Source organism: Fundulus heteroclitus, unplaced genomic scaffold (genome assembly GCF_011125445.2).
Source record: "Fundulus heteroclitus isolate FHET01 unplaced genomic scaffold, MU-UCD_Fhet_4.1 scaffold_747, whole genome shotgun sequence".
In the NCBI taxonomy this organism is placed as follows: domain Eukaryota; kingdom Metazoa; phylum Chordata; class Actinopteri; order Cyprinodontiformes; family Fundulidae; genus Fundulus; species Fundulus heteroclitus.
In genome coordinates, this window is record NW_023397194.1 from 36,946 (window position 1) to 52,356 (window position 15,411).

Here is a 15,411-nt window from a genome sequence, read left to right on the forward strand (position 1 = left end):
GGAGAGGAAAAAGTGACTAGAAAAGCCGAAGTTTTCCAGTAGGATCTATGTAAGATAGTCAAACTTTGTGCAGTGCTGCTCAGACATTAATGTGCTTTGGTAAATGCCTGACGCATTTTCTCATTCAACACGTCAAACAAGTTTCCCCTCAATGTAGCGTTTTTCTGCACTGGATGTGATTCAGTGAAAATGCAAATGTTAAGGCTGTGCCTTGATTTGATGGAACAGTTCCTTTCCTTGGCTCACCTGTCTCAACCTCAACTATCCCCATCTGACCCCATATTCTTACTGACATTCAGTGCTGTTGCTATGGCGCTGAATTTCACTCTGCTGCTCTCCATTACCAGTCTGACATTCGGTTCTTAAGCTGTTTTTTAATCCCTCTTTCTCATCATCCAACAAATGTTTGAGAATCTTCTCAGCTGCATCTCTAACACAAGGAAACTCCATACTCCGTGATGCAGGGTTTTTGATGATCACCTTAGATGACGTATGATGGCTTGATTTAAAAAAAGAGGGGTGGATGGATGTTGGGTCAGAGGCCTGTTTGCTGGGCACAGTTGAGCACTTCATCACCGCTTTTTAATGCTCATCCCCTGTGTAACAGAATGGATTACTTACAGATGGAAGTTCACACTGCAGCCCGTATCTGCCAGTAAAAGACTACCATGTTTTTGTTTTTGACCAGCTCCATGGCGACATCTTTGACTCTAGCTTGATGTAATAGGGGGGTAACAGCTAATATCTGTCCACTTGGACAACAAAGAAGCGGGTCTGTTGCAAAACATCAGACCAGATGTTATAATGAATGTAGTTTTCAAATGTTAAGGTTGTTTTAGAGCAGCTACACCAGAGGTTCTCCAAGCATGGATGGCCTGTTTAAAGTCACGCCACAGCATCTCAGTTGCATTTGAATCCAGACTTTAGCCAGGCCACAACAATATCTTCATTTTGTTTTTGGATCCATTCAGAGGTGGACTTGCCGATGTAAAATGGATCATTATTTCTCTGCATAAAGTGTGTAGAGTTTTAGGTCAAAAGTTACATAAGAGTATTAGTGCCACTGGAAAAATGTCAGAATTCTTCTGATGTTAATCTCAGTATTCTAAAAAAGTCACAATTCTTCTGATATTAATCTCAGACTTCTGAAAAAAGTCACAATTCTTCTGATGTCATTATCAGAATTCTGAGGGGGAAAAAACAAATTCGGACTTCTTTTTTCAGTGGCCCATACTACCCACTGCTACACTAGGGCAGAGCAGAATAAATGGTTGCCTCAGTTGTGGCAAACTGCCCATGTCCTCAAACAGCATGGCAACCCCAGGTCATCATAGTGCCGCCACCATGTTTGACCAAGTTCTTGTTGTTTTGGGGGATTTCTATTCATCCTTTATTGCAGATGTAATGAGAGGCACTCCGTCAAAAAAAAAAGGTTCTACATCAGTCTGGTCAGTCCACAGAAGTATTTCTCAAAAGTCTTTTAATAATAATATGTTTTGCCAAATGTCCATCCATCCATTTTCTTACCCGCTTAATCCCTCATGGGGTTGCGGGGGGTGCTGGTGCCTATCTCCAGCGTTCAGGTTGCCAGTCTTTCGCAGAGTAACACAGAGACAGACAGGACAAATAACCTTTCACGCACACACTCACACCTAAGGACAATTTAGAGAAACCAATTAACCCAACAGTCATGTTTTTGGACTGTGGGAGGAAGCCAGAGTACCCGGCGAGAACCCATGCATGCACAGGGAGAACATGCAAACTCCATGCAGAAAGACCCAGGGTTGGACTTGAACCCAGGACCTTCTTGCTGCAAGGCAACAGCGCTACCCACTGCCCCAAAGGGTAATTATGTTGTTATTGGTCAGCGGTGGTGTGAGCGAAACATTTAACTGTGACCAAAAAAAATCGAGAATGTGGAGAGAAAATACTTGTAAGTACACACGTGTCTTTTTGCGTTATTTAGTCGTTTGTGTCAGTTCTCAGACATTCACACCTGCACTTCCTTTTTTGTACGTGCTTGAAGTAAATGTCAGTGTGCCTCAAAAATCCACCTTCTTTAGTTGTTTTGTCTTGGTAGCGCTACTTTACAGCTATAGATCGCTTCGTATTTGCCATGTAAACATACGCTCGCTGAAAACCGGCGGGGTTATTTTCCACAATCTCTTAACCTTAATCCGCTCCTGTCACTCAAACTTCAAATGTGACCAACAATGATGTCAGTCATGGAAACTCTTTTTAAAACTGAAGCAGAAGATACATCAGGGTGTGCACACGCACAAACAGCTTGGCACAGTGACAAAACAAGCCTTCGGTGTGCCTGAGGGAGGACACTTGTCACCGGTCCATAAAGATTACAGGTCTTCAGCTTCCATATTTGGTATGAGAGGCAGTGATTGGAGGGAAGGTGATGAAGCCATATGCCAAAGGTTTGAAACGAGGCCGGGCCACCGCGGCTCCCAGCCATTAGGGCAGCAGAGCGTGCGTCCTGGACACACCCTCACTTGGAAGGTTTTGTTTTGGTTGAGGGCCCCGGAGCCGCAGGGAGCCTGCATTTAATCGAACACTTTGACAACCCGTTTTCTTGGAACCTGTAAGGTGTGGCTGTAGAAAAGGGAGGGAATGGAAACTTTTTTTTTTTTTTTATTAAATCATTATTTATTTGCTTGTTTGCTCACTTGTTTGTCGCAACCTCGTTATGTTTCAAAAACACTTCCAACTGTGCTTGCACATTTTTACGCTGGCATCAGAAACATGCACGTCCAGGTAAAAGATGAGGAAAGCTCCTCTCATGTTAACTGGAATGAAGAGGATGTTTTGTTTTTTTCCTATCAGCCCTACAATTTAAGCAGTGTGCAAAGTTATAGTTTCAGCAAACCTGTGTTCCATTACTGTGGAAGCCCAGTCATGAGATAAGCCGGCTCGACAAGCTAATTGCTTAGTGCAGACTGGTGACTCAGCCTGTGACCTGAGGTGGAAACACCAAGGCAGGGTTGTCCTTTTTTTTGTGAAAAAGAGCCATCATGAGGCCCAAACGTGTACTGCAGCTAAAAGGGAAACGCTGTGCCTTGTTATTTTATCATAAACGGGAAGCACTACATTATCCATACTGCAGATGGCATGCCTCTGTGTGTCGGAAGCGTCAACATAGATTGATAGATGGGATGATGACTGCAGGTGCAGATCTCAAGTTTTGAGAAGGGGTTCTTTTGGGTCTACACACTGCAGTTCACTCGACTGGCCACATGGTGGACAAGGATCCCATAAATGAGAGTGTGACTGACTAAAGAGCATGACAACACCAGAACAGTGGCATGTTTCCCTCAAAACAAGCCCTGGATCACCAGTAATCTAAAGTAACTTCCTAACAAACAAAAAAAGAGCCATCGGGGATGACGACAGTGAATTATTGAGGAACATATAGAAGGAAGTCGATAGAGACAGCAAGGAGGTAAAGAACAAGCTCCAGCAGGAAAATTTAAGAGATGTTTCAGTCAGGAATGAAGATCACAGGCTTCAGACATAAGGAAGATCAGCTTATGTCTTATGATGTTTAGATAGAGCAAATAAGCTGGACATATTGCTGAACAGGAACAAGCTCAGCATCTTCCTCTCCTGACCACAACCAAACAGACCTTGCATCGTCCAGTGACCCACAGCTTTCCAGTCAAACCTCCATTTTCATCTTCCACCTCAGACATGGATCCTGCAGCTTCTGCATCACTGCCTTGAACCAAATCAGGAGATGTCTGTCCTCCGTTCGTCTCCCACCTACCTGACTCCAGGAGTCCGTTGAACTAGCAGACTTAATGAGAACAAGGCTGCAGGAACAAATGGTGTCAGTCCCCAAAGTCTTGAAGGCCTATGCAGACTAGTTGTGTGCAGTTCTGCAGCACCTCTCCAACCTTAGCCTGACCCATCCGTTGTTAACGATCATAGATCTGCTGCCCTGACCTCCCACATCATGACGGTCCTGGGGAGACTCGTCAGAATCTGTAGTTTGCTTATTTTCATGGATTCATAATACTGTCGCTGCTGTAATACCACAGTGTCAGAAGTTTTTTCAGCTACGCTGTAAGTCAGAGTGCTATAGAAGACCGTTGACACCCACGGTCATCACCATCTACGACGACTCTGAAGAAATTTGGGTAGAGTTACAAATTTTTTTTTTTGGGACAAATAATGTATTTTGGGATTGAATTGGTGGCCTGTTGTAGATTGTTTAATTAATTAATTTAGTGATTTCAATGACAAAATAGTCTTTCTTTTCAGAGCTGGCTTTCTGATTTGTTTGACACTAGAAGTTTTTGGCACATTCTCTTCGTTGATCAAGCAGCTGATAAAATTTCCACTTTTCTAGCAATTGTTTGATAAAACATTGGATGATTGTTGAAACGCTGTACTTGAACTGGGGTGTTTTTCTTTTTTTTTCCATTGGGTTCCCATTCAGAACGCCCTTCCATTCGAGGGCGATGCTCTAACATATAAAAGAGAAAGTTCATTCAGTTCTGACTTTTCTGCTGGTTATCTGTGTCTGCAGTTGATGGGAAATCTGCTCCCACGTGCAACAGAGGGAGCATCCTTGGTGAGAGATGGAGCTGACTACACTAAAGCCTTGCACTGAACCCAGAAGGCTATTTCACAGCTTTTTTTTTTTTTTTAAAAAGAATGTGTAATCTTTGATCTTCTGTGCTTCAGGATCTGCAGGCGTGGATCGTCTCTGGAAAAAAAACTCCAGATTTCTCATTAATATGTATTTTCAGTTAGATGTTGTCTCAAAATTGTGTGTGAGTGGGTAAACTGTGCTTTAATTTGAATTAAACCTCAAACGAGGCTTTTGTGCAACATGATTCCAAAGCTGTGTGGTAATAACTATGTTGAAAAGGGCCCAGTTATTAATAAAAGCTCATGAAAAATGGCTGCATGAAAGAAAAACAATAAAAAACAACAAATGTAAACTGGACAAAGTTTAAAAAATTACGATCAGCAGGAAATTTGAGATGATCCTTAGATCAAACCTTAATAGTGTAGCTATATATGCTTTTGCTAATCTATATATTCAATTTTAAATAATAGGGGAAACATTTAACAAAAAAAGCAACAACACAAGCAGGATATTAATTTTTAATTCATGGGGGTCAGTAGCAATGATTTTTCAATAAATTATGTAAAAATGCATTCTACACGTATTTCACAGTTCTCACACCCACACACATTAAAAACCTTTTTTTTTTCACATTTGTTCCTCGGAGATTGATAAGTCATTCACTAGTGATATACAGTAGAGCTTTCTGTAAAATCCAGTGGGAACAAGGCGAGGGTCAATCAGGTCAGTCTAGAGTTTGGTGGAGCTGTTTTTAGACATGCACATTCAAAAGAAAAAGGAAAAACAACGCGAGAGACCCGGCTTACTGTTAACATTTTCCACATGCACATATTCAGAGATGCTATATGACTCACCGATACACTTTCACACACATATATTGCAGAGAATACATTTGGGTTAGCAAGTTGTTAAGATATTTACCGCATATGAATTATGCAGAGACATTTTCTTAGAAAATGGGGGGAATAATCGCACCTATTGTATTGCTTTTTTGGCCTAATGGAAAATGCATGCAGCAGTGAAAAGTGCAAAAACATTCTGTTTCCTGGAGGTTTAGTGGACCACTGGGTGGCAGCACTTCATCGGAGATGTGGAGGAGCTTTCCGCTCTCTACAGCTGAGATGGGAGCCACTCACAGGGAAACATTTGTGCATCCACACTGGAGAAGATCACGATGTCCTCTTAGTCCAGTAGAACTGTGGAAACCTGACTAAGGGTAGATTCCTTCTTTTTTTTTTTTTTTTTTTGCTCTAACATATTGAATATGAAACACGTGTTGATTTTATGTATTTGTTCCCACTCCATTCTTTCATAGGGACACATGTACTGAGGAGTAGTTTGTCTAACAGGTTTTTAACTGGAGCCGTTCATACATGCACTGACTGAAGCCGTCATCATTTTTACAGGATAATACTCAACCCAACCAAACACGAACACCTGTCCGCTAAATCCTATTGATATGTCGCTCGTAACTGCCTCTGCTTCTCTTGCATGTACATGTTTTTTTTATTATTTGGAAATACTTCCATGGTATTTTTGAAATAACTTTTGAAATAGCCTTCCAAGAGCATTTATTGTTACATAACTTTTAGATATTTTATCCCTTTACAGCTACAAACCAAAATTGTGTTCTAATAGTGATTTCTTGTGGCAGATAAACACAAAGGAGCACATGATTTTTCCACGTTTAAATCTGAAACGTGTGACGTGCATCTGCACTCAGCCCCCATGTGAGGTGGAGGGTAAATGATGCCTGATTTTATAACAAGCGTCTGAGGCCTATGCAGAACAGCTTTATTTACACTGAGATCTGATTGCACAGACACACACACACCTCTCAGGGCAAATGGATTCTCTTTGTGGTGTCAGAGTAAAGGGGGTTGAATACATATACCCACCACAGATGTTTGATTTAAAAAAAAAAAGGTCTAATACCGTGTGCCATATTAAATCCCCTGTGCAAGCGTGGCTACTTTGTGTTGGTTTATCACGCAAACCCTCAATAAGATACATAAAAGTTTTGTTATTGTGAGAAAAAAGGGAAGATGTGAACACTTCTCCTTGTGAAGTGGGTGTTTTTACACTAATTACTGTTACATAACGAGACCATTATGTCTTTGTCATGTCGAAGACGCCATCGAGCCATACACAGCAGCGACGCAGACAGAGACACGCCATGTGATTATTTTAGAAAAGCGTGACAATAAAATCGTAATGAGGCTTTTATGTTGATGGCCATGACTCACAGTCACTGCAGACTTGAGGAATAGGTTTTAAAAATGATGTTGAGTGGAATGGATTTGTATGTCGCCCCCATGTTTACCAGAAAATCACACACACACATATATATATGTCCATTTGCACAAAAAACACAGCAAGAAAGCAGCCATGCAAAGCCATGTCATTCTTACTTGCAGTTGGTGGTTCAGCGTGTGGCTCAAGGACACTTCAACGAGAAAACCGCACACTGATAACTAGCAACCCGACCATCTGCTACTGTCATTCTATTCACACATGCAGCAGAATGATTCAGCAGACACACATTATGGCTACTGATTGAACATGGCTGAAAGAAAGTCTTTCCATGCATTGTTTAATGTTCGTCTGACTATGCAAAAGAAAGCATGTTTCGTGGTGAAAACCCCGCTTCTGGAGGAGGATACAGTCTCAAAGGTTCTGTGCTGCAGAATGTAATGGAGAAAATGCAGCCAGGGGAACATTGGTCTAAGTGTTTTTGTAACCTTCATCGACCGACTCAAAAGACTTGATTGCAGAAATTGTCCTGGTACACAGCAGGAGGTCTGATCATGGCTTATAATCTCTCCTTTTTTCAATAAAGTCAACTGGCCCAAAGAGGGATCAGCACCACCATCAATTTGACTTGGACCACAGTTCTTCAGAAAATAATAGTTAACTAAATCCTAAGTAAGATTCAGAAATATCCAACTGCCAAGACAATTCCTGGAAGTGGGACATAATGGTTTAGCACATGGGCAAGAGCTGTACAAAATGGAAGTAGTCCCGGACCAAATGGTACAGTCATGTAAAAAAAAAAAAATGAGGGTACGGGTCGGTTCTGAAGACAGGTGCAACACAGACACAGAGTTTTAGGTCATTTTTCCTTATACCTGAAACCACATATTTACATAAACTGTTGAATAACACACCTAATCTTCTTTTCTAACTTTTTAATGTTAAATTAGACAAAATATTTCCTGCTTTAGGCCAATTAGCATTGCTAAAAATTATTTATATTCGCTAAATACCAGAATGATGAAAGAGATCAACGTCAATAAGGGTCTTTATATTCAGAGATTCAAAATTACTTTTCCTTTAAATAAAAGTTGCCAAGCCCACACAATGATGTCGTGGCTTTGTAAGTTTCTGATCCGTTATTTCACAACATTGAAACAAAATCAAAACTTAGCACTCCCTTGCCATATATTTTAGGACAGCTAATTAAAAACATTGCTTCCTTGTGTGTCATCATGAATTAAATCAAAACCAGAAAAGTCATCAAGGAAAGAACCACGAACCTCCGCAACTCTAAAAACCAGAGTGCAGTTTGCAAATGCAGTCAGGGCCAGGGCAGATACCTTGAGTTTTAGAGAAATATCCTGTGGCCTGATTGAACCAAAACTCAATTGTTCGGCCTTAATGACAAATATTATTTTTTGGGATAAAAAAGGAGAACACCTGGAAGCTTGAAAACATCATCCCAGCTATGAACTGCTGGGGTGGCAGCACCATGGTGTGAAAATACTGCAGTAACATCTCAAGTCAGCATGGAAGTAAAAACTTGAGAGACAAATGGGGGCCCCAAACGGCCAATGATTGTAAGCATACCTCCAAATTAGTTATAAAGTGAGGAAAATCAGTGTTTGGGATTGGCTGTGGCAAAGCCCTGATCTAGAAAATCTGTGCTAGACCTAAAAAGGAGTATGTGAGCATGGCTGCCCACAAATTTGATTATTTACAGCAATTCTGTCAGGTAGGAGGAGCCAAAACTCCAGCTAACCATCGTGAGCAGTCGTGGAAGGATACCTGTAATGTTCCAGGCAAGTCATTCTGTTTAAAGGCATTGCTATGCACATAATATACTGAAAAAATATAGGAAAAATATAGGAAAAATATTTTTTAGAATATTCAATCACTGATTATTCTGGCACTTAGCAAGTAGAAATCATTTTGATAATCCTAACTGACCTAAAGCAGGATAATTTTTGTCTGATTTAATATCAGTTAGTGAGAAAAAGTGTTTCCTAGTCTTTTTATAAAGTGTGCATTGATATCTGGTTTCACCTGTTTCTATTTGAGACATTAGCACCTCGGGAATAAACAAGAGTCTTCACCTTGCTACAGGAATCCTTACAACTTATCTGTGGAGCAGGACATTTAAGACCTAGGTGACCGTTATATCTTTTTTTTTATATAAAGACACGTATGTTTGCATTTAGTTTTCTTTATATATAATCAGTAAATCACTGATTCAACTGTTGTAAAGAGATACGCATGTGGGCTGGAAACTTCTATTTCTTGATTAACCAGAGGATGATTCAATTATTAAAATATTTGATCATGCAACTCTAATATAAACTACTACCACAAAATTGCACATATTTTGATTCTATAATAATGAAAACAGCTATGGGTTTCACACTTCTCCAAAGAAACTCCAAAGATTGTCCCAAATGTTACACATTGGAACGTTCCTTTGAATTTTAAGAAATACCAACATTTACATCTCTCGATGATGCTCCATGGTTGCTGTACTTTAATTCAAGATTTTTTTGAAGCAAGACTCCCGGTCTCACAAAGATGGATGTATACTTGAAAAACAGAAATACTGTATTTGTTTCTGAAAAAGTCGTTTCACAGAAAAAAATAACACTAATCTCTGAAAAAGTGCTTTTTTTTTTTAAATCCCAAATTCCAAGCTCCAAGAAGGAGATTTAGCGTTTAATCCAGATTATTTGAGATCCCAGTCTTGGTAGGGTAAGCCCCAGGTAAAATAATTAAATGCAATGTGAAATGCAGTTATAACAGTAACACCATTAGTCTCTGTTTAGCTAACAACAGACCGAGTGGTTCGGGATTTGAAGCCTTAGTTAGACCGTCTTCTGGCTCTCTATCCCATGCACTAAAGGGTGAGATTGCATATGAAAAAGTGCCAGTGGCGAGTCACAGAGGTATGACAGAGTCCCTAAATCCCCTGTTCCCTGGCTCATTCAACTTTAAGGCAGCCATTTGAACTAAAGCCACTCCCCCGCCTTTGTTCTCTACGCCTGCTGCCCTCCAAAGTTTCTCCTCCACCGCCAGCGTCACGCCGATGGTTTGACCAACCGTCCTCGGGCCCTTCGTGAAAGCGCAGCCGCAAGGTTTTGCGGATGACGAATTGCTCCACCATGAAGGCGGCGCAGAACCACGGCACGGCGTACTCGGCCGTGATCAACCCCATGAAGTTGTAGCGGAACTCGGAGTAGTCCCAGGGACACGCGTTGAACTGGCGCAGAAGCAGACCCGTGCCGAACTCCCACAGGTAGGTCCACAGCGTGTAGATGACGCAGCGCAGCAGCACGGGGCAGCGGCCGCGCAGGCTCAAGTACATTCGCTCCACGATGAGGATGCAGGTGCCGTAGATGAAGAGGGCCCATACGCTGGTCACGCCGGGGAACTTCCAGTTGCAGTTGACCACAAACTCCCAGGCGGCGGTGAACATCACTTCGCAGAAGTAGCCGTGGATGGCGTAGAGGTACCAGCGGGAGAGGGCCGTGAGAGGAACTGGCTCCCTGGAGGTTTCTATGGTCGCCATTGTTGCTCTTGTGGGTTTCACAGAGATTTCCGATTTAAATGTGCAGGATTCAGATCTGAAAAGAGAACAAATAAAGAAACTATCATTGGAAAAATCCTGCTACACCTTATTCTACTCCTTCAAACTTCAAACACCAGCCACATAAGGAAAGGAAATTTGTATTTAGGCTATTCTTTTCTTCGTTGTAACAATGCTTCCTGCTAGTGTTTCTCATACCGCTGGAAAGCCTGTTCATTGTCCCTTAAATTGCACAATTTTTGGAAGAAGAACGCACTTTTGGTTTGAGCTGCAGAGTTGATATGTGGGTTTCTCCCGTGTAAGACTTGCCAAAACCAGGCAGTGTGATGCCGTAGGGTGCAAGTCTCTCTCTAACCGGAAAAACAAGACTCGTCGTCATCAGAGGCAATCTTAATGCAGAGAGGTTACCGTATGGCATTCTACAACCAGCGGCAATCCCATATCTCCACTCTTTATGACGTAAATCTATCCCCCAAAATGCCACGGAGCGGGGTTTAATGGACACTACCTTCAAACCTTGGTGGCAGAGTGGATAGAGTTTCCTCCCTGCAATCCTGACCTCAGTCTCATTGAACACCTACAGTATGTCAGAGGGACAAACACAGCAACATTGGCTTCCTAGTGATCCCTAAGCAACATGTGACCCAGCTGGTGATCAGAATGAGGGGAAGGTATCAAGATGTTGTGGTTGTATAGGACTCTCCCACAAACCACTGGGGCTTATGTTTACTACTGTAAATTAATATGTTTTATTGCGTATATGACTTAGTTCATCAATATTTAATCATTCAATCCAACTAACGATACCAAACAAGAAACACTAACAGAAAACGCTGTTTGGCGTTGGCAGAGATGATTTGGTAAGTTTTTACTTGGGCACAGTCAACCCCATTAACGCCGTTGCTCAACACACAAATTAACTTTCCATACAAATGTGGCACCATTTAAAGAAAAACGGAAATGTTTTAAAAGAGCATACAATTTATCAAAAGAAGCATTTTTTTACGACAAAGAACCAAATACAAATGTCCTTACTTTTTGCGCCAAATTTAGTTCGAATCTTACAGATCCAATCAAATCCCCAGAATTAATCTCTCCCTTAGTTGCTTTGTCAGTCCAAGAGACGGGTTATTAATATCAGACGTCCAGCAAATAATGTGCGAACCGGAGTGTGCCAACACAGAAATAACCGTGGGAAGTAGATACCGAGTTTCCGTCACGCAAAGTGAGGAGGATGGGGAGAGATGTAACAAAATCTTCAAAGCTCAGTGTAAGAGAATCCCAGGAAAGAGTGGCATCTACATGTCACCAGGTTTCCATAACAACCATTACTGAGATATACCAAATGGCTTAGAGGGATGCCAGAGAAAGAAAAATCCTTTTTTTGTTCTATCATAAAAGATCGAAACAGAAATGGAAATTCTACTGGGACTTGAACTAGAAGGGTCTGACGAAACGAGGGCTGAGCTTTTCAGCAACAACAAAAAACGTGAAACAAAGGATGAGGGAAAGCATCTGGTGTTCAGCGCTAAGTAAGGCGGAGGATCGGTAATGCTGCGGGTTTGTTTTTCATCCATAGGCCCTGAAAAACCTCGTCAGATCGTATGGATTCATGAACTCTGTGAAATGTCTGTACATTTTTTAAATTCAAAAACCAAACGTAAAGAATTACACAAGCGAACTGAGTTTGGTTTCTTACTGAGTCTTCTGACAGCTCAAACACACCAACTCAAACAACCACAGACACGGTTCCCCAGACAATAAATCAACTCCTTCAACAACTATCACAGTTATCAGGATCTACCTCTTACAGAAAACCTGTTGGGTGAGCTGTGGAAAAGAGAGCATCACATATCATTACCAGGGGGTGCCAATGAATGTGAGCGACACCGTGGTTCATCTAGGTTGTTGTTTTTGGATTTCACTCTCCTACGGCTTCTCCAGCTGTATGCTGTTTACTTAGTAATAACAACCTTTAAATTTCAATGACCTGTCTCCAGTGAGTCCAGCATTAAGTCTCCTACTCTTGTGTAAATACTTTATTCACACTATGATTCCTTGTAGAGATATTCTAAAAAATTGCCATATTTGTTCCTCATTATAAACACCGACATACAGTACGTCCCATCTTAAGCGATGATTACGACCTAACTGTCCAAAAACGAAGAATCTGCTCCCACCGAAATTAAACAGGATTCGCTGTCATCTGCAGTAGGCAGCCATCTGGCCAAATCAAAAGTGAAAACTTCAGGATTAGAAATTTAATTGCGTCGGGTGCTAAGCCACTTTTAAATTAAGCCGAGGCAGTGAAACACTGCAGGCATCAGGAGGTTTAATTAAAGACTGGAGGGTGAAGAAGCACAGAAACTGTACGACCTTCTCTCAGCTGATGCTATTTACACAGATGAGGGGGGCTTCTTATGTAACGTATAGCTTTGTGATCCGATCCAACCACCGCAGCTTGACAAACATTTTGCGCTGCCGTATCAGGTATCAGAAGATCCCATGCTGAGTCGGGCCCATTCATGGCTCTAACTCACCGCGTCTTAAATTAGAAGAACACTGAATGCAAACAGCACAATGATTAATTCAAAGAGCATTTACTCAATAATGCCGCTCAGTTTATATCCTTTACTATACAATGTCTCTAGAGGAAATTGTCTGAGCAACAACGATTACACAATAGATTACGACCCCTTGGTGGAATAGCATGTTGGCAAGAGGTTACAAGTACAAAAGCATGTTTGAAGAACAAAGCTCTTTTTTTTTGTCTCTTTTTGTCTTCAAAGCCTGGCCGCGGCCCAGAGAGAGTCCAAGGGGATTAGCACATTCACTCCAAACAAGGAACAAGGGTTTCACGTGATTAACTGGGCCACTGACCTTCCTAAACCCCTTATTCCATCTTTTCTCTGGCTTCCTGGGAAAAAAACACTTCTCATCTATGAAAGTCAGACTGGGTCAAACAGTACTTTAAGCGCTCTGAGAGTCATTGTTCAGCCTGTTACAAAAATGTGAGTTTTTGTTTGAGAGAAACATGGCTAATTTCACTTTTATGAGTAAGTCAGTCAGATTAGTACATTTTGTGAATGCCTCAACGAATTTACACTATTATGAGCTTGCTTCAATTTTGTATATGTGTTTGCCACTGAATTATTTCTGCACACGTTCTGCAATTTTATTCAACTTTCACAATATTCAGCCTAAGTCAACAATAGCCTCAGCTATTTTTACCCTTTATACAATTTCTAAATATGTACTTTTTATATAATAAAACACCTATTGTTACATTGACTGTTTTTGGAATAGGGCATTTTATAAATTAATACAAATTTTATAAAATATCATTAGTTAGCATATAACCTAATGAACATAAGAACGTTAGCAAATGTTAGAAGAGCAGCATGTTAACATTATCTAAGATTCTGGAATCAACATCAACTACGTCTGGCACATTGGCTAATGATCCAGTCTGTATGACTGGAAAGGTGCTATATAAGTTCAGTCCATTTACCATTTAACAACAGTATAGCACCAGATATTTACTAGAATTAATGGTAACTTACATTTAGTAGCATACAATAGTTATTTTTGAAATGTTATTTTGCTCATTTTGCGTTGCGTTCCATTTGTCCTTGGTAGTGGGAATTTCTGATCTCTAAATAGGACATTTCGACTTCCCCCTAAAGTCGAAACTCCATGTCAAAAAGGTGCCATAGAATGCACAAGGACGATATTCGATCTGTGCATTCAAGATGGCTGCTACTTCTCTTTTCACACCCTCGCTCCCTGATTGTGATCTGGAATTTGAGGTCCAGCGGGGTAGGGGGGCCATCTAACCGTGGTCTGGGCTGGGGTTGGGCATTGGGCTTCATAGGTGAGTTGGGGCTCAGGCTGGTGCTTCTGCTCTCCCCAGAAATGGCGTGTGGGGTTCTGGCATGAAGGCCACAGTGGCCGGTTGGCTCAGTGCGACCTTTGTGGCAGGAGTGTGCCGTGTGGAGGAGGCATTAGCGGCTGGTTTAGGCACCTCCAGGTTCATGGGGTGGGCTCTAGTTGGCTTGCTCATTCGGATTGTGTTGGCCCCATCTCTGGGGGTCATCAGGGCTTGGATTGGGGTGGAAGGGCTGGGGTATGTACTGGGGTTGTCCAGGTTGGGGCGGTGCTTGGCCCTGGTTTCAGCTTTTGGCTCAGGCAGTCTGGTCCCACCCATTCCTGGGGCTTTTCTCTCCTCTGGGATGAGATATGTAAACACAGTATCCTTGTGTTGGCCCTTCTCAGGCTCATGTGCTCTGGGGGCCCTTTCAGACATCTGGGGCTCTGGGCTAACTACTGTCTGCCTCGGCATGATGGGAGACCTCGGTGCCCTTTAAAATATTGAGTAAAATGTTTTACTTCGACTGTTACCAACAATTATTTATTATTTATCTAATATTTAGGCATATGTACATATCCAACTTTCTAGTGTTCAACAGATGGGATGTTTCAGTGTTGTTTATATGCGCAAAATACCACATAGACCAGCGTTATCGTAATTTTTATTGTATACAGTAGTGGCTAAATGAGCACTGAAGAATCATATTGTTGTTTAACATTCTATGTTCAATTGAAAAGTTCAGCACAGCTTAAAAAAGACAAAGATTTTGCAAGAAAAAGTGACAAAAAAAGCACTCTAAGGTAGTTGCATTTGTACGATGAACAATGGCTTGGGGTGAGCACCATGTTTTTTCCTGTCAGACAAGTAAAAAACTGGAATGCAATAAGTTGGAGACGACGTAATCTCCAAGGTAAGTAATACGTAGCAGTTGCCTATGTTACGTTAGCTAAATCTGCCGTATAACATGCTATTAGCAAAGGAACTGCTGTTAGCTATATTTAGCCTTTTAAAGACTTTTTAATTGTATTATACTTAATGGTTTTCTACTTTTGCCTGATGCTGAAGCTACTAATGTACTTTAACCTTTTAGGCCTTCAGATTTAC

At 41.4% G+C, this 15,411-nt stretch overlaps 1 protein-coding gene across 1 annotated transcript; it reads right to left on the reverse strand.

The window, feature by feature from the left end:
* Positions 1–5,110: 5,110 nt before the first annotated feature.
* On the reverse strand, positions 5,111–10,698 carry LOC105932427 (transmembrane protein 229B). The gene is made up of 2 exons (XM_036134129.1): positions 10,693–10,698; positions 5,111–10,473 (listed from the first exon to the last, which is right to left on the reverse strand). Exon 2 carries the CDS (start codon positions 10,416–10,418, stop codon positions 9,831–9,833), a length of 588 nt encoding a protein of 195 aa, XP_035990022.1. The 5' UTR covers positions 10,419–10,473; positions 10,693–10,698; the 3' UTR covers positions 5,111–9,830.
* Positions 10,699–15,411: the final 4,713 nt, after the last annotated feature.

What these genes read in the sequence shown, in the direction of transcription:
- LOC105932427 (XM_036134129.1), bottom strand. Translation starts at nt 10,418, where the DNA reads ATGGCGACCATAGAAACCTCCAGGGAGCCAGTTCCTCTCACGGCCCTC.